This window comes from Nycticebus coucang, chromosome 15, assembly GCF_027406575.1.
Source record: "Nycticebus coucang isolate mNycCou1 chromosome 15, mNycCou1.pri, whole genome shotgun sequence".
Taxonomy (NCBI): Eukaryota; Metazoa; Chordata; class Mammalia; order Primates; family Lorisidae; genus Nycticebus; species Nycticebus coucang.
Window position 1 is genome coordinate 78,937,204 of NC_069794.1, and position 18,439 is coordinate 78,955,642.

The 18,439-nt window shown below is 40.0% G+C and overlaps 1 protein-coding gene across 1 annotated transcript in view; it reads right to left on the reverse strand.

Moving 5' to 3' along the window:
* Window positions 1–18,439, reverse strand: part of FLT1 (fms related receptor tyrosine kinase 1) — a 187,719-nt gene that overhangs the window by 109,906 nt on the left and 59,374 nt on the right. Inside the window, exons 7-10 of the mRNA XM_053563427.1 lie at window positions 18,011–18,185; window positions 16,711–16,828; window positions 14,449–14,618; window positions 13,865–14,024 (exon numbers count right to left, since the gene is read on the reverse strand). Coding sequence (XP_053419402.1) covers window positions 13,865–14,024; window positions 14,449–14,618; window positions 16,711–16,828; window positions 18,011–18,185 — 623 coding nt within the window. The remainder of the gene's footprint in view (window positions 1–13,864; window positions 14,025–14,448; window positions 14,619–16,710; window positions 16,829–18,010; window positions 18,186–18,439) is intronic.

The window sequence follows — 18,439 nt, forward strand, 5'->3', positions numbered from 1 at the left end:
AGTGGCGGTGGGCTCCAAATTCATATTGTCACAAAGTCAGACACCAAGAAAAATTAAATTTTCGTTTTCAAGAGGGAGAAAGATGCACCTGAACTTTTGGTTGAGGGGGGTAGGCAGAGGGGCAGAGGAATACTTTCCAATTACATTTTTTGCATAAATTCTAGTTTTGGCCAATAAAAATACTTCAATGCTGAAATTATAGGAACTCTTTGCTTTCTCTTGGCTGATAAATTTTACTATTAATGGCTTGGCACCTGGTAGCTCAGCAGCTAGGGCACCAGCCACATACACTGGGGCTGACGGGTTTAAACCCAGTCTGGGGCCTGCCAAACAACAACGACAACTACAACAAAAAAAATAGCTGGGCATTGTGGCGGGCGCCTTTAGTCCCAGCTACTTGGGAGACTGAGGCAAGAGAATCATTTAAGCCCAAGAGTTTGAGGTTGCTGTGAGCTGTGACACCACAGCACTCTACTGAGGGTGACATAGTAACACTGTCTCAAAAAAAAAAAAAATTTTTTTTTTTTTTTACCATTAACAAAACCTTAAAACAATCTAGTTTTTATGACAATTTTTTTCTCTTCCTGGCTTTTTTCTGCATGAGCAGTGGGCATGCTTAGGAATGGAGCTAGCCTGTTCCCCTGGGAACTCTGGTATTTTAGAGAGTGCCTCTGGAGCAGGCAGGAGGGCACTGGTGAGATGGATAACCCAACAAACAACGGCTGCCTGTTTGAGCCTAAGAAACAGCCTAGGAATGAATGTCTATATTAAATGTATGATTAAAGAGGCTCTGGAAAGTTCTTCAAAGTCCCGAGATGGAGAACAACCTCCCACTCTCTCTTTTTTCCTTTCTGGAGGGTGAAATCTGAGGACATGTGGGAGCTCTGCTTATCTGTTTAATGGGATTTTACTGCACGTGCTGACTGTGATTAGGATCTGTTTGTAAAGAATATTGAATCATTTCAAGTTAGGCAACAAAAGGGCAGAGGAATAATAATGAGCAAATTGAGACTATGAAATGCCTTTTAAAAAAAAATTGGAAGAAGCAAAGACCACCTGGAACCCTGCCAGAGGGCATGGCCGGCTGGGCTGGCTCCCCATCATGGGCATCAGCCTACTGAGCGCCTGATGTAAACACTCTTCTGCTTCCGCGGGTGTCCTGTCAAAACATTAGCGACAGGGCTTCGGAGCCATCAGATTAAGAGAAATCTGCAAACACTATCTTTTCCCCTCCTCTCACATTCTCTTAAAACAAATACAACAATATCGGGGAGAGGATGCTGGCAGAAAAGGCACAGAGTTGGAAAGAGTGTTTAGACAGAATGGTTCCTGCTGCTTTTGCTCCAGGAAAAGGGCCCGGGCCATCGGGGTGGTCACGAGGTCAGGCCGAGGGGATTCTGGAGGAGTGACTGTCTTGTGCGGTGAGAGACCTGACGCCTCGGAGCTTGTACTGAAAATTATTTCTTGTCTCCATAGAGAAGAGGGAGGGAGAAGAGTTTCAGGGATTGTAGGCTTTGGGTCAGCTCCCTGGACAATGGTGGAGGGGACCCAGCGTCAGGGGCCACCTCTGTTTAGATAAGAGCTGTTCCATGAGCTTTTTGGCTTGTGCTGCTTCCTGCTCTTGAGGACCCTGTGGTCTGTTCACACTTGGAACAGGCCTTTCATCCCCGTGCTTTCCTTCCTCCTCTCATTCCTTCTGCTTCTAACATGAGCTCCAGCAATCTCCCCTCCCCAACAACAAGACTCCGTCCCATCCGCCTTACCCCTTCTCCTTTACAGAATCTGAGCCAGGCCCAGGGGCTCCCTACCACCCTACACCTGAATGGCTGGAGGCTAAAAGGGTGGGTGCTTCCTTGGTTACACCCAGCTGTGAAGCTCAAAGAGAACACCTATTTTGTTCGTTAGTTCTTTTTTTTTTTTAGTTAAGGATTGATCAGCTGAGGGTGATTTCATAAGTTAAAAATCTTTAGGGGGCAGCACCTGTGGCTCAAGGAGTAGGGCGCTGGTCCCATATGCCAGAGGTGGTGGGTTCAAACCCAGCCCCGGCCAAAAATCACAAAAAAAAAAAAAAAAATCTTTAGGAAAATGATAGGAGTGGCAACAAGGAATATCCTTTAAAACATTCCAGAAGGAGGCTTAAGATATTACCTCCAATCACTCAGTGAAGAATATTTTAAATTATCATTATATTTTGTTCTCACAAAAAGGAGAGAGAATGGCTGACTTATTATACAGTGGTCCATACTGAAAGCTTTGGGGTGGGGATAGGGAATAACAGTTTAGCATAACAAACATAGATTTTAGAACTAGCCAGACCTGAGCTGAAATCATGGATTTGTAATTTTCTATTATGTAACACTAGATAACAAAAGCCCAATTAAGAGAATCACAGGCATAGAAAATTGCTCAGAGGACTTGTAGTCTTTTTGATTTCTTATATCATTTTGAAATTCTGTCATTAGATCAAAGCCCCCCAAAATCACTTTTAATAAATTCTGCTTTGGTGTTATGTCATTGCCTACATTGAAGGTGGTAGAATTATCAGTCCTGTGACATTCACTATAGTAGGAACATGGTTAAAGAGTTTGTCTGCTATATCTGGTACAGTGTGAGAGAAGAGTTCGGTTCCCTGAAAGCTTGTGTTTCTCTTGGTTTGTTTTTGTCTTTAATCTTGCGAATGTTTATTTCCTTTTTCTTTCTCTCTCTTGACAACTAGAAGGTAAAGCACGGGGGCCATACTGCTTTACTAATCTTACCCCATTTTCTCACTTTATCCAGAGTTGCTCAATTATCTGTTGTATTTTTTTGTGAACCACTTCAAATTCTATAGGAATGGATCTGTTCTTAATATTGCCAACTCAAAAAAGCAACGCCATGCTACCATTAACAGGTGTTAAAAAACAAACAGAAGGGAAATAACATAAAGAACTGAAAGAAAATCCTTTTGGCATCAGCAAATATTGGGGCGATACTGAACGAGTTACTTTGTGTAGCACACTGCCTGGCACACAGTAAACAGATCATCATTAGCTTTGTCATTTATTATCTGACAACACCGAGCTCCTGAAGAGCGGTACTCATCATTATAGGCTTAGTTTCTGGCCCAATCACCCTGTAAACAGTCGATGAGCAACACGTGTCTTTAGCTCAGGTAACTGCCTGATAAGAAGAGTGAATCCTAACGCAGAATGGGGACCGGACTTTGTGTCAAGTGTCAATCCTGCTGTCCACACTTTCCTCAAATGTGCTGAAAAGGGGGCACTGGTGACCATCAAATGACCTCTCACACCCTCCCTAACCTAAGCACTGTGTCACCACCATCAGGGCCTATCCATTCACAATGACAAATATTAATGAAGACAGGGAATCTGCTGGGGACCTAGATAACCTGCACACAGCCCCTGACCAACTGTAGTCATGGACAGTTTCAACTTGGGCAATGACGCTGACATGTGGAAAAATAGAAAATTGACCAGCAGTGGTCGCCTCCTTTCTTCACAGGTGGGCAAAAATACTGGCTCATAATTACTAGCACCATTTCATTCACATAAAAAATTAATTCGTTCACACGCGACGTAAGATCTGAAATCATGTCCCCTGAAAGAAGCAGATGATTTAGTTTCTTTGTTAGTAAGGAATGTATATGTTTATTGAAGAGACAAGTTGAATTCAGGGAACAATCTCAGAATACAGTTGAGTTTGTGCGAGCAAAATGCCAGGAGCCCATATGCCACTATAGGCCGAGTGAGCGAGACTTGGGCCAATGAGCATCTGAGCAGCTGAGGTAGAATTCATGAACAAGAATAGTTTCTGGGATATTATAACTCCTTGAAATTTCCTAAATGATCTGAAATGTCTGCAATTTCTGGTCCCATTCTGATTTCTTGGGAATAAATCATCATAATCAAAGGACCTGTGCAAAGATGCAGCTGTGTTTTCCGGGAGAACATTAACCCAACAGTGTGGATCATCTTGTCAAAGACTGTCTGTTTTCCCAGATTATTAGGGCGCCACTTCAGAGGGAAGTGAGTTGGCAGTGAGCAGCCCCAGAGCTGCCTAAAAGTGTTAGAAGTGGAGGTTGACTTCCAGCAAACAAACTTAGCACTTGCAGTGTGCCAGTCTCTGGCTAAGTACCTCATTTAATCCCCCAAACAAGCTTACAATGGCAGTGCTGTGTGGATGAGGAGACCCAGACTCAGAGAGGTGGTTTATTTCGCCCAGAAACACACAGCTAGTAATGTAAATGGTAGGAGGGGTGACAGAGCCAGGACTCAGGTTTGAGCCCATGTTCTTAAACTATAGATTACATTGCCTCTCTTCCTATCACAACATGGGCTTCTTAAAACACATCTGCTTTGTGGATCATAAACTTTTGGCCAAAAATTACTCATTTTAATGTCAAAGGAATTGTTACAGAACCAATTCTGATAGTGACAAATGAACTACTTGTAATTGCCTTGTTGACGATGTGTTGGGGGAACACACATTTATAGTCTCTTTGACATGTCAACCAGGACTGGTCTCCTAATAAGGTACGTGGACTCTCTGTACCTGATCTGGAAAATGGTAACAATTGTAATGTCTGTCTCCCATAAGTTCTGTGAATAACTGAATGAGATAATGCGTGTTAAGCACATTTTCAACACTTAAATCCCATAGACAACAGAAATCCTAGGCCGTACAGTCTTGTACCACTCATGATCTTTTGTGTGTCTCTAGATAGTTTTTAAATACACATTTTTGTTTTTCTCACCTTATTCTTTCAAGGATGTTCTCAGGGTAATGAGGGAGGATTTGTCAATGAGGTAGCAGTGATTGTCCTATATAATTTTCAGTTATGATGACAAAACGTATGGAACATTAAAGACCTAAGAAACTGGAATAATATACACCTGTGGAATTTTTTTAAAAGCCCGAGGGAAAATTAAAAGCCTGACTTACAGACCCAGAAGGCAGAATTTCAGGGCTACAGTACACACACCATGTGCCGAAGAAATGCCACAGGCAGAGACTGCCAGTGATGATTCTGTAACAGTCCATCAGTCAGAAAGAAGGGACCAGGTAGGCTTTTGGCCAATGGACAGCAGAACCCCAGGCTGCAGCCAGGGAAGGTGAGCTAGGGAGAACCACTGCCCCGCTGGGCTCTTCTGTGTCCATTCAAGAACTTGCCCTACCGGTCCAAACTTACCTTTCCAATTTTGGCTTTTATTATTTTCTCAACCCAAATCTGATGTCAGTCATCTTCAGCTCCTCAACCCATTCCTACCCCCATGTCACTCTGTCACATCTTTATCCCTCTCCCTTCCCAGGCCCTCCCCATCCATGACCTCTCAGGCTCAAATCCCACCTCTACCACGGTGCTTCCTCTAAACTGCAGCACTCTCCACCCACCACCCATGGTTGTCCATGTTATAAGCACCTCCCATGAGACTCAGCACAATGTGTGTTGGAAATAATAACAAACAAGAAGCCAGAGACAGGCATCTAGTCCTGAGCTTGCCATTAAGTATCATGAGACGAGAGAGAATTATCTCTGAGCCACAGTTTCTCACCTATATAAAACAAGCTCTTTAAAAAAATCAGATCTCTAATATTCCTAATTCTAAGTGAAGTAATCATTTCCAGCGACTAGGTTGAGGTATGCTGAGGCTGAAATTTGCAGCCTCCGTGTCCCCATTTCGTTCACTCATCCTCCATCAATTCTCATGTCTTCTCTTTCATTTTCTTCGGCTCTCTCCTTTTCATTTCTTTTAATTACTCTCCCGTGTCTTCTTTGCCTAAATATCTGTAAGCTTTGTGAGACCACTGAGGGCTAGGTGCTTGCTGAATCCCAATCCAGAAAATTAATCATGAATAATAAGGGAGAGAATGGGACTTTCCTGCAGGAGATCAAATACCCCAGCGTGGCAAGAAAGTCACAGAGAGGGTCAGTACTGTTACTGTTAATGTGCCCATTCACTGTTTGATGTGCCACCCTCCCGAGGGTGGGCTTACTTAGGCCTGCCCATCCCACTGGGATTTATAGCCCCTGAAAGGGTCCACTTCTTCCTACAGGTGTAGGTCATCACAGGTTCCCAAAGATGTTGTGAAATTTGAGCCAAATTCTCCTCTGATTGCTGCTAACCTCTTTCTCTTTTGCTCTCCCACCCTCAGCTCAACTCCAACTGAACAGATGGGCTCCCTTCTCATGAACCACTGACAAGAAGAGACCTACTGGGTTAGGCCAGAGCTCTCCCACACCTGTCCTCGAGGATTTCCACTTCTTCCGCTGGGAATCTGTAGGGATCCACTTTGAGAAGCCACATGGGACACGAAAAGTAATCTTCCAAAATGCCAGCCTGTTTATCCCCATTTCCTTTTATTCTATAATCTGAAAACACCTGAGATATAACTTGTTGAGCTTCAATTTCCTTATGGGAAAGTAGGGGAGTTATAACCATTATGTAGAATTGTTGTACAAATGAGAGATGGTATGTGTAAAGGAATGCATATTCCTTTGGGCACCAGAAGGGACGTGTTGATTAAATCTATTATAGCTGTTATTATTAAGTAGACCACTGCATTCAAGGTGCCAAAACATCCTATGAGGCTTCTAGAGAAATTGTCAAGAAACAAGGGCTAGTGACCAGGAATTCATTAAAAGGCACTGCCAGGGCCACAGTCTAAATAAATCCAATGCCCCTTCCAACTTCTCAATCCACCAGGTTCTGCTTTTTCACCTAAAAGGGCAGTAAGAGTCATTAAAACCACAGAATAGATTCCCTATTTCAAGAAACAATCTACCAAGTCTATGAAGATATATCTAAAATGTAGATTTCCGGGCATAAGTGCGTGTTTTATAAGTGATTTGTTTTATTTCTCTAATTCCTAACAATCTTGTGTCAGGACATTAGTTTCTAGATTCGATACTGAAAATGCCCATTCAATTTCTAAAAATCCTTGAATATGGCCAAAGAAAAATTGAGAGGTTCTGTCAGTCTTTTTAAGGAATCTTCCCAAATTGCGCATCACTATCTCCTGGTATTCTGAATCCTGGGAAGCTATGTTGAACCTTGTTGAATAGATCCCTAAAAAACCACCCAGCATAGATTTCCTATGACTCAGACTTTTGGTTTAATTTAAAACACATAATGAAATGTTTGATAGCAATTACAGGAGACAGTTAATTTGTTAGAAACAATTACTCGCCAGATTCACTGTATTACTATGAAGAGTGGGAAAAGGAGGCAAATCTCACCAAGCATAGAAAAGTGGCAACGAGGCATTTGGCAAATGAACTCGTGCTCTGTTCTCAGGACTTTGTATGAAACATTAATAAGGGCTGTTGTCTGAGCATTCACGTTGGGCAGTGTGCACTTCCTCATCCAGTAATTATATAACAGAATGCAAGAAGTTTCTCATTAGTCAGTAAACATTCACTTTTGGCTTCTGATGAAAGCCTCCTGTATAAGATGGCCAGTTTTATTTGCCTGTTTGTTCAAGCTCAAAGTTTTGCTAAAGTGGTCTTTGGTCAAGTGGTCTTCTTTACAGTTCTCATTTTGATTCAAGGTTTTGTTTGTGGCAAATTAAAACTCTCTGTAGCATGCCCGATTAGAAGCTGCATAGCCATGCCCACACTGCGTAGAATGTATGTTGAGACACATGGATAAAAATTGTCTATTTATGTAAGAGGAATGTGAGTAATATTAAAACAGGAGGTATGTAATCCTACTTCCAAAAGAAGAGTTTAAATCCCAGTTTTCCTCAGACATCTGACCTACATTTTGCCCTGGGAAATTGTTGACTTTCTCAATTTTTCAATTGTTAAAACTTACGTTTTGTAGGCAGAAAATAAAATATGGGGCATAAAACTGTTACAGCATAAAAAGACATTCATGCTGGCAGTCAATTAAATTTGGGTCCTTGAGTACATTTCTAATTAACTACCATTAACAATTGTTTTGCTTTTGCCCTGTTAATTTTACATACCCCACTGATGCATAAAACTGTGTTACCCCCAAATGATCTATCCCTCACACATCGCTAATGATTCAGGCCTCCCTTTCTTTGCCAATTTGCTGACTTACAATAGAGAGATGCAATTAGGCAAGCCCTTCTCAGAGTTGGGCCCTTCTCTAGATGCCTCTGCCTTTCCCTGATTTTTGTAGGCCACCGTCCCACCCTCCATCCCCGAAATCCCCCAAAGGAAAACAGTAAACTACACTTAGTGCTGGAGTGGTCATCTTTCTCTACACCTCCATCGTAGAAGAGTGTTTCAGAAATGGCCCATCAAATTGTCATTGAGAATGGCTAAGGAAGATTATTTTCTATTTAACTTCTAAAGCATGTAATTATTTTAAACTCCAGTTTGACCTACTTTAGAGTTTTGGAAGCAATTCCTTGAGAATCCATTAGGTATGTCTATTAGGTATTACTTAGATAACTCACCATTGTAGCTAAGAAAGCAATAAAGAATACTGGACCCTTCAAACTTCCAGGAGTTGAGAATCTAACAACATTTTTGCATCTTTAAGGGCCTCATTGGCAAAAGATCAAATAAGGCGAGCAAGGTTTTAGAGCTAACAGAGCAGAGAATGAGAATGCCTTGATTTGTATGGGTGGACAAAGGCTGGCAAAGGTGGTCCAGGTTGGCACTGAAGAAAATGTGGGTTGACACCGATGGTGGAGGGGCTGCTGCATTTTTTTTCTCACTGGGTCATTATTAACATTATAATCACAGAGTTAGTTTCGTATCAAAGTTTGTACTTCCATGTAAGACTTTTCTACTTCAGTTGAAATTTTCTGTTAATTTGGCACTCATCCTCAGAATTAATGGCCAATTTGTTTTATAATTTATAGGGAACTGAAAGGAAATAGCAGTGGGCAACAATTGGGAAATTATTTTGAGCTTTTTTGAAGGAAGAAAATGTAATTTAAAGTGATTTTCTCACTTAACTCCTTCATAGCTATATATTCTAGGAAAGGGGAAGCACGGCAGTTACCATTTACAGAAGGGGAAATGGAAGCACAGATTAAATAACTGGTCAAGGTCACACAGAAGTCAGGGACTGTGCCAAGAATAGAACCCATTTCCTTGATTCCCAGGTCTCTATGCCTGAGCCTGCGTAATAGATATTCTGCAGGTACATACATAGATTCAATAAGTAATCTCCACAATGCTAAAGACAAATGCTATTTATCTTTGTTTTGCACATGGTTGGTGCCTACTCAATAATTGTGATGAGCAGGTGGTTAACAGTATACTTAGATTGAATACAAATTTAGACTGAATACCAGTATTTGGGTTGATACTGATGACGTACAAAATTTGTTTGTTAGATGTGAGCAGTATTAATGCGATGTAAGTAATAGTTTCTCTCTACACACTTTGGTCATCACAGATAACCTTATAAACAGAATGAGATTTTAACGAAAACCCAATGTTACCTAAAGATATTTTTATTTCCATTAGAGGGAGAATAACATAGTATGTGTAACACTGATAGCTTTAATAATCAATCAGTGTTGTTTATTACTCATAAATAATGATTTGTGATAGGTGGGGAGAGACAAAGTGGCTTCTGCTCTAAAGAATGTGTGTTCTCAAAACAAAACTGCAGTAATCCAAAGCTGCAGGCCTTGACCTTTCTAAAGATCCAAACATGTTCAGCTTTTTAAAAACATACCTTACTTTAAAGAAGAAGAAAAGATAGCCCCCCCCCCAAACGACCAGGTAGGTGCTGGACACTATGGAGGGGGTCAGAGATAGTGGAGACTGTGAGGAAGGGTGATCCAGCAGGCGCCCTCCCGCCCCCGTCTCGTGTTTGTGGGAAGTCGGCCAAATAGAGCTCCAAGCCCCATTCGGGCCATAAAAATCCCCAATCAGTTACCAGAGGGTCTCCTTGGCCTCAAGTATTCATAAGTAAAAGCAGCCTTTCAGCATCTTAGATCCTGCCTGAGAAAATGGTGATGTGGAGTCCACACATTATGCCAAGATTGTCCTTTCCCTCTCTGCTCCTGGGTTCCTCAAATCCACCCTTTCCATTCCCCAGTGAGAGGCCCCCTCCCTCCAGTCCTGCATGGTGACTTCTTCCTTTAGTGACCAACCTCCTTGCCATGAGCAATCTCATCTAAGCAGTATTTCCTGTGGGATTGTACCACTGCTGTGGCAAAGCTCATCAGGAACCCTGAGATCAGAGTAGCTCAGGGCTTGGGAGGTTTAGTATCCCTCTCAGTTCTTCAAAACGTGTGTGTGTGTGTGGGGGGGAAGAATGGGAAGTTCTAGAAATTGAGTGTGGAGTGGGCTTCCCACCCAGCCCCACCCCAGCCTCAGCCAACCCACAGTGCAGAACCACTTCCTCCCATGACGGGAAACAAATGAATGGGACAGGCCACAGAAACTGGCAGAATTTCTTCATTTCCCCATGACACACTTCTAATTATTCTTCCTTTTACTTTTGCCCAACTTTTCTATAGTTCCTTAATTTCTCTTCTTCTGAAAAGTCATGTTTTCCTTAATTCTGCCCATCCCCCCCAACTAAACTTCTATTTCTAAAGCACAAACAAAATTGTATTTTACTTTCCCAATTTGTCTTCGTTTCTCAGAAATGTTTGGTAAAATTTCTCACTTTGTGAAACTAGCACTATAGTAGGCAGAAATTTCCTGTTACGTTCCTTAAAAGTTCTTGGGTCTTACTTAGCGATGTGTACCCATTTCCATGGCACTCCACACCTGTCCGCTCACGTTACCTCATCTGATGCGCGCATTCTCTCTGTGAAGTAGGGATCTTATCTAATACCAACAGAAGCTGCAAACTATAGACAGGCAAAAGGTACAGTGAAGGTAACACCCTCTGGGGGCTTCCTAGTTTATGCCCAGGCTAACATGAACAGGTTTAGGAATATCTATTTAGAAGTCACTACCAATTGCTGAGGATAAGAAAGACCTAAAAATTTCACCTCATTCAGTGTTATTAACTTATCTTAATGTTATTAATATTCAGAAGAAATATCCTAGTTCTCCTATCACTTACCACATTACTTTGTGTTTGTGTGTGTGTGTGTCTGTGTTTTTCTTGAGACAGAGTCTCACTCTGTTGCTCTGGGTAACATGCCATGGTGTCATAACTCACAGCAACCTCAAGCTCCTGGGTTTGAACAATCCTCTTGTCTCACCCTCCCAAATAGATGATACTATCGTCATGTACCACACCTGACTTGTTTTTTTATCTGTAGTAGAGATGGGGTCTCGCTCTTGCTCAGGCTGGTCTCAAACTTGTGAGCTCAGGCAATCCACCTGCCTCAGCCTCCCAGAGGGTGAGGATTACAGGCCTGAGCCATGGTGATCAGCCACTTTACTTTTTTTAAAAGCAGAAAAATAAAAGGGAGATTCTTTCTTTCTTTTTGGCTCATCAGCTTTGAGCTTCCCTTTCCCTTTTATTTCTTATAAATTCTTACAATTTTATTTCTTATAAATTTCTGACAAATTCTTATAAAATATTACTCAGTTAAAACATAGCTCACTTGCATGAAACATTTTACCACTTTTTTGTTTAAAAGGAGGAAGTTTCTAGTTGAACTATCAGGAGTTCTGATAGTTTTAAAATATATTTACGTACTTTAATGACTCCAGAAAACTGTATAATTTGACTTAAGTCCGAACCTCTTTCTCCATTAACTTAGATACATTAATAAGCTGACCATATTAAACCAATTAATAATTTTGAAGTACTTAGATACATTCTATCCTCAAAACTAAACTAAATCCTTGGCTATGGCTATAGATAAATGTGCTCTTTAAGTAGAGACTGAAATTTAAATACTAGGAATTATTTTACCTATTTAAGAGTAATGATGTGTACATGTTAGTTACCTCTGATAATCATGTGTAGACGCCACTATGTGAATACGTAACGATATTAACTCAAAATAAGTATATGCACTAAAATCCTGACTACACCTGAATCCGAATCAATCTAACTGAATAAAAACATATTTATGTAATGACATACATGACAATTTTTAGTAATTAAAGAGGGTTTCATTTCTCTATAAATTTGAGCTTTATTTTTTGTGACAAGGTGACATAGAGGAGCTCTGTTCATTTCCCACTTCTAAGATAAGTACACCAATTAACCACCAAGCACCAGATCTGGGCCTGACGCAGGTAGGCTGCTCAATCAGCACCTTATGACTACAATTAAAGAACAAGAGCTTCTTATGGTTGTGCACATTCTTGGGCAGATAATTTCAAGCAATGACATATGACAGAAACAAAGCAGCAGGGAAACTTAAATAGTAAAGGAACAAATAGTAAAGAAATGGAATAATTCAAATGGTCAACAAACATTCAAGGCAATGCTCTGAGTCTTGGGAGAATTCCAAAAGGAATTAATCTCTTCATACCTTGGCAAACTCATTCCATAACACAGAGGAAGATCCCATATACCACAAAGAAACTGGGAAGAGCTAATATTTGCAAAGTTTCCCTTCAGGTGGTCTCATTCCTTAAACCATATTTTATTAGCATCATTTAACCCCAACTGTGTAATAAAATAGTCTACACTCACAATGGTAACTCTATCCTTTTATCCAAATCTAATACCTTAAATTATTTAGTTATTTTTAATTTATTCGCATGTTAGATTAGCACACCTATCAAGATTTTTTTTTTTTTACACCTATCAAGATTTTAAAGGGAGAGGTCTGTAAATACTGATAGCTACCCAAATTGGGAAAGTAATACAAAATTTCAGTAGATCTCACTGTCTTTTGGACTAAATATCCATGATGGTGAAGAAGGTATTCAAGATTTGCAAGTTATTTCTGTATTTCTATGTTTCTATTTGTAGAAAATGACATAAATGAGAAATCAGATGTGTGTGGAAATAGCTACTTCTCAGGAATTCAGTAACTCACCAGTAACTTTCCACTATAAGAGTACTACACCCTAAACAAAAGATTAAAAAACAAGACCAAGAGTTGAAATTGTGGGAAGAATCTAGAAAACCAAATAGCTACTTCTATCTATGTATGCTAGAATTACCCCCTCGCTGACTTTTTTTTATCAACCTAGTTTTGTTTTTGTTTGGGCAATCCTCCCAAACACTCTGCAAGTGGAGTTAGAAGTAATAAAGAAAACATTCTGGCATAATGATCATTCTTGGGCAGTTTCAGTAATATCTTACCATTGTAACTATCAATTCTATTCTGTTCTTCAAATTAGCTCCCATGAACTATCATTAGTATCATCCCTCTAGACTAAACAAAAGGGGGGAAAAAGCAAACAGGAGACAGTCATCAACAGGATGCAAGGAAATGCTGCAGCTAGCAGAGGGTGGGGTGTATTCATTCAGCAAATACACACTGAGCATCTTCTGTGTGCAGGCACTATGCCTGCCCCAAAGTAGGAAACATAGTCATCAAGTTGGGGAGATCTTATATCATAGCCAATGGATACAAAATGACAAATGGGGAGACCCGTGTGACATAGTGGTATAGCCAAAGTCTGGGGATGCTCAGTCGGGAAATAAGAAACTGGAGTTCTCACCCAAGCTCAAATAATGGCTCAGAGGGAGACTTTAGTTCTGTTCCTGTGCTCTTAGAACTGAAAGCTAGAGAGAAAAATTTTGAAATTGTTAGCCAAGGTAGGAAAGGAAGAGCAGATTGCCTACCTTTTTCCAAGGCAGGGAAAGTCTTTGCCCCAAATGTATCCTTCTTTCAGTAGGAAAGAGTAGATTGCCTACCTTTTTCCAAGGCAGGGAAAGCCTTTGCCCCAAATATATTGCGCATTCTATCGGAAAATTCTCATCTGTGTCCATTAAAGAATCTAATTCCAGGTGTCCAAAAGTATTTGAAAGTTAGTCAAGAAATACACTGTCCCTACCTTGCTTTGGAATGATTATGGTTACAGGGGTGCCAGAACCACTTGATTGTAGGTTGAGGGATGCCATAAACAGTGCAAGTCAGGGTTTGTCTGCTGCCCAGTGGGTAGAGGATCGGGTCTGGAAATGATGACACGGCCTTTTCGTAAATCTGGGGTTTCACTGGAAAGGAGATGAAGAATGGGACAGAAGTCAAGAACTGTCCTGACTTTCTCCAGGACCACACAGGAAGAACCACATTCTCATTGGTTTTGATGTCAGGGAAACAAACACAGAAACAACCAACCAACAAACCCTCATATTTGTTAAGATAATTCTGATTTCAAAAAATAGTAGAAGTGTTTTGAGAGCTTTAATAATTTGGTTCCGTGGTATGTAGGTTGTGATCGTAATGATAAAAACTCATATCGCTTATAGGAGATAAAAAGTCAACATGAGATGGTTACGATGGGAACAGAAGTAGTTTTTAAAATTATTATTTAAATTTTATTTTCTTTGTTGGTTTTCATAAGGACTTTTGAATTTATGAATTTTCATTAATTTGTCCCCTACCAGAACCAGAAGGAAGTACAAACAGTAAACTTACCATTTACAATTAGAGTGGCAGTGAGGTTTTTAAACACATTTGACTGTTGTATGCCCAGCAGTATCGTATAATCTCCTGTGTCCTCTGCAGTTACATCCTTGATAATTAATGAATAGCCATGCGCCAAATAGCGAACAGATTTCTCAGCTGCGGGTATCCCATCTTTTAACCTGTGGTTAAAAGCATGATATAATAATTCATATCACACAGGCTTCTCAGCACTTGGATAAACATTGTCATTTACGTTTGCAAGCTCAAGTGTATCAGTTTCGAACCTTTGATCAAAAATACTGATTTTAAAAATTTAGGCATTAACTTTTCAGTAAATGCAGGTATGATTTTTAGACGAGGTGGCCCTTCCTACTTACTGACAAAGAGGAAGAGGTACAGCGAGGGAAGAAAGAAAAGTAGTGGCTTAATGTACCCACAGAGATGCAGGTAGCCATAGTGACTTAAGTATTAACCCAGAGGCACCAGCTCTAATTCCACCCAAGATGTTTTTCAGAGTTTTCCATGAGGTTCCATCGGAGGTACAAGGGCCATTGTAAGTCAGATGAACTAGATCACTTATCCAGATAAAAATAAAAATAGACTTTTCTATTGTGGTCTCATGTGGAGTTCTTATTAGTTACATAAATGGTCACACCAGTTGTCCCTTTCATAAACTAAATTAAAATCGAGATTATCAAGATTTTTCCCCTGAAGAAGAACAATTAAGGCACAAAACAAAGTATCAACTTGAAGAAAATTTTTAAAAAACCATTTAAAATGTAGAATCAGTGCCTTCGTACCATTCCATCCCATGCAGAGCTGAGATCAGAGGCTGGATGTGTCACCTGTGTCTGCTGCCACACGTATGACTAACTTGTTGGAGCCTCTCTAGAGGCTCGCATTTTCTAGAGGTTCTCAACAGTCTCTTATACCTCTAAAATGCTATGAATTCACTCAAATGCACAGTTCTTTAAATGGGCATTTTTAATGTATTGGAATTTATCGTGTCCTGTAAAAAGCTGTAATATTGGAAATTTAGTTCATCATCATGCACTTATTACCTAGCTCTGCAAACAAATTTCCATTACTAGTGGGTCTCAGTTCCAAAGCAGTTAGAATTATTGTGCTAGATTTTGTGATATAAAAATCAATTTAGTATTACTTCAAATTATTCCATGTTAACAAGTGAGCAATTTCTAAAAGTGGGTTGAATTTCTTTTAGGCCCTGCTGGTAAATTACTGAAGAAATCAACACCAGCAGATAAGTGTACTCTCAAACATGGAAAGAGCAAATGTATCTCCTAGACATATTACATCACTGTTCAATTTACTATTAAACTTAAAAATTTACTATTAAACATTTTAGATATTACAAACAAAACAAAAAAATCCCTTTTCTACTTTGGCGACATGAAGGCATAGCACAAAGTTTAATTTTTCTCGTTAATTCCCTATTAAATATTTGAAGAAAATGAAAACAAACACTGCACTCCTGAAATTGAAAGCCAAGTGAGGCCTGGGTAAGGAGATGTTAAAATGGCCCCACTTCTTTATTGTATGGATTGTTTTCCTAATCAGTTTTGCACTATGTCCTTTGTTTAAAAGGTAATGACTTAAGCCAAAGATATTGTCATTTAAAAGTAATTTAACAAAATGACTGCAGATTATAAGCAGATTACATTGTTTTACATCAGGTGTTGTACTAGCATAAAAAACACACAAACATACAATTTAAGGAGTTTCTGAATATGTAAACTTTGAGCCAAAACAAACTTAATTAGTTCAAGTAGGTCCATTCTCTTCCCTCACCCTCAAAGGAATAAGTCTCGTCTCCATTAATGTTTGTTTAATTTTGAAACAAGCCTGGAACTTTCAACCCAGCTGTATATAAAAGAATTATTTTCAGCATTCTCATTACAAGAGCCCACTTCTTCAGGGTTAATGGAGCATGTTAGACATTCAAGATGCTTTCCACTCATGGCCTAACACATTTCCATTCGAAGAATGTTGCCATCATGGGAAGGTTTAGAGATGCAGAGTGTGGTCACAGTCAGGGACTGACTACACAAGCCCAGGTCCATCCTGGGGCGACATGTCCCCTCCCCGCCCTCCTCACCTCCACTACCCAGGAATCAGGATAGTTCTGAGCTCTCTAGTGCTGTCTGAAGAACGTCTCTTGATATTTTGTCAGAAATTCAAGTCATTGGACTCTCGCATTTTCCTACTTACAAAGCACATCTTCAACTGATAGGGAAATAGTTGTGGTCCTACCATACAACTTCTGGCGAGGGAAATGCCTTCACTTTCATAGAGAGGCGGTAGGAGCGCTTGCCAGCGGTGGTTTCCAGCACCTGCTGTTTTCGGTGTTTCACAGTGATGAATGCTTTTTCTTTGAAAGGAGAAGTAATAAATACATTAGAAAAAATAGATCTCTGTAAACAAAATCTTAGGACCTCATTAAAGGAGCGCGGGATTGGAACGGAATTACGACTGATCCTATGGATGAGCCTGAATGTTCATCAACGAATAAAATGCTTAAAAAGCACCCTAACTGCTGAAATGCTTTAAAATCAAATGGTTTCAAGTCCTATGGACATCAAACAGTGGCAGACCAAGGGAAAGGGAAACACCTTAAATAGCTATATCATGAAAACAAAAACGTGGGAAGATACTTCTAAAAATCTACCTGGTGAATATAGGAGAAAGATCCTCCAGGCACCCTAAAACAACTAATTCAAAATAAAAAATCAACTGCTCTTCACACTGTTCCCTTCTCAGAATGGAAAGAAGCTTGTTAAGTATTTTCTTTATAGAATTTGCATATTGGGATTAGACAATAATATTAGGACTCCATGATGGTAAAACCAGGGATAAAATAGCATTCATTCTAAATAATTCATCATCTAAATTTTGGGGGTGTGTGTGTGACAGAGTCTTAAGCTGTCGCCCTGGTTAGAGTACTGTGGCATGTTAGCTCACAGCAACCTCAAACTTTGGGCTCAAGCAGTTCTCTTGCCTCAGCCTCCCAAGTAGCTGGGACTACAGGTGTCCACCACAATGCCTGGCTATTATTTTTTGTTGTAGTTGTCATTGTTGTTTTAGTAGGCTCAGGCCGGGTTTGAACCTACTAGCCTCAGTGTATGTGGCTGGCACCCTATCCACTGAGCTAAGGGCGCCGCCTCATCATAGCATAGTTTTATACCTCTAAGTTGTAGTAGTCCCTGGGAAGTTTTTCCCAGATAGTAAAGGTAAAACTGATCATCTTTTTCTGTTTTATTTATATTGAACATGAAATAAAGAATTTCATAAATATCTTATTACCTAACTGAATTATTAGCCATAATAAGCTTCTAAAGGAAAGACTCTCTGTCCAATTTGAGAGTGTTAAATTATAAGAACACTTACTGTGATTTGGTTTTTGGCAGAAGGGAGGAGGGGACTGGCAAAGTTGTATTCATTCATGACAATGTGACTCTTGGCCAACAGAAAATGTGTTTGTTTATAGAACCCAAGTGTCCACAGTGACTAGAAGGTATCCTGCCTGAGTGGGCAACCCTGAACCCCGGCTTACCATATATATGCACTGAGGTGTTGACAGATCTGAATGACGGTCCACTCTTCACGTGACAAGTGTAAAGTCCTTTATCTTTGTTCTGTACTCTGTCAATAGTAAGAATACTGTAGAACACATTGGTATGGGAATTGCTTTGGTCAATTCGTTGCCTTATAGAAGCTCTCTTCTTTATCTAGAAAGAAAACGGTTAACAAATGTAGAAGGAGTAATTGTTCATGCCTGAAGTTATATTAGATTTTAACATCTATCAGACCATTGTTTTAACAACAGCTTCTTTTTTTGATGCTGAGAAACTTATCAAACCTAGGCAGGAGTAAGTTGTTTGCAAACTGTATCTCTCTGTAGATATGCTTTAACTATGTAGCATAGTAGCATTTATCTAGCCCTTAATTTTCTCCAAATGGATTTTCACTTGCCTTATCTCAT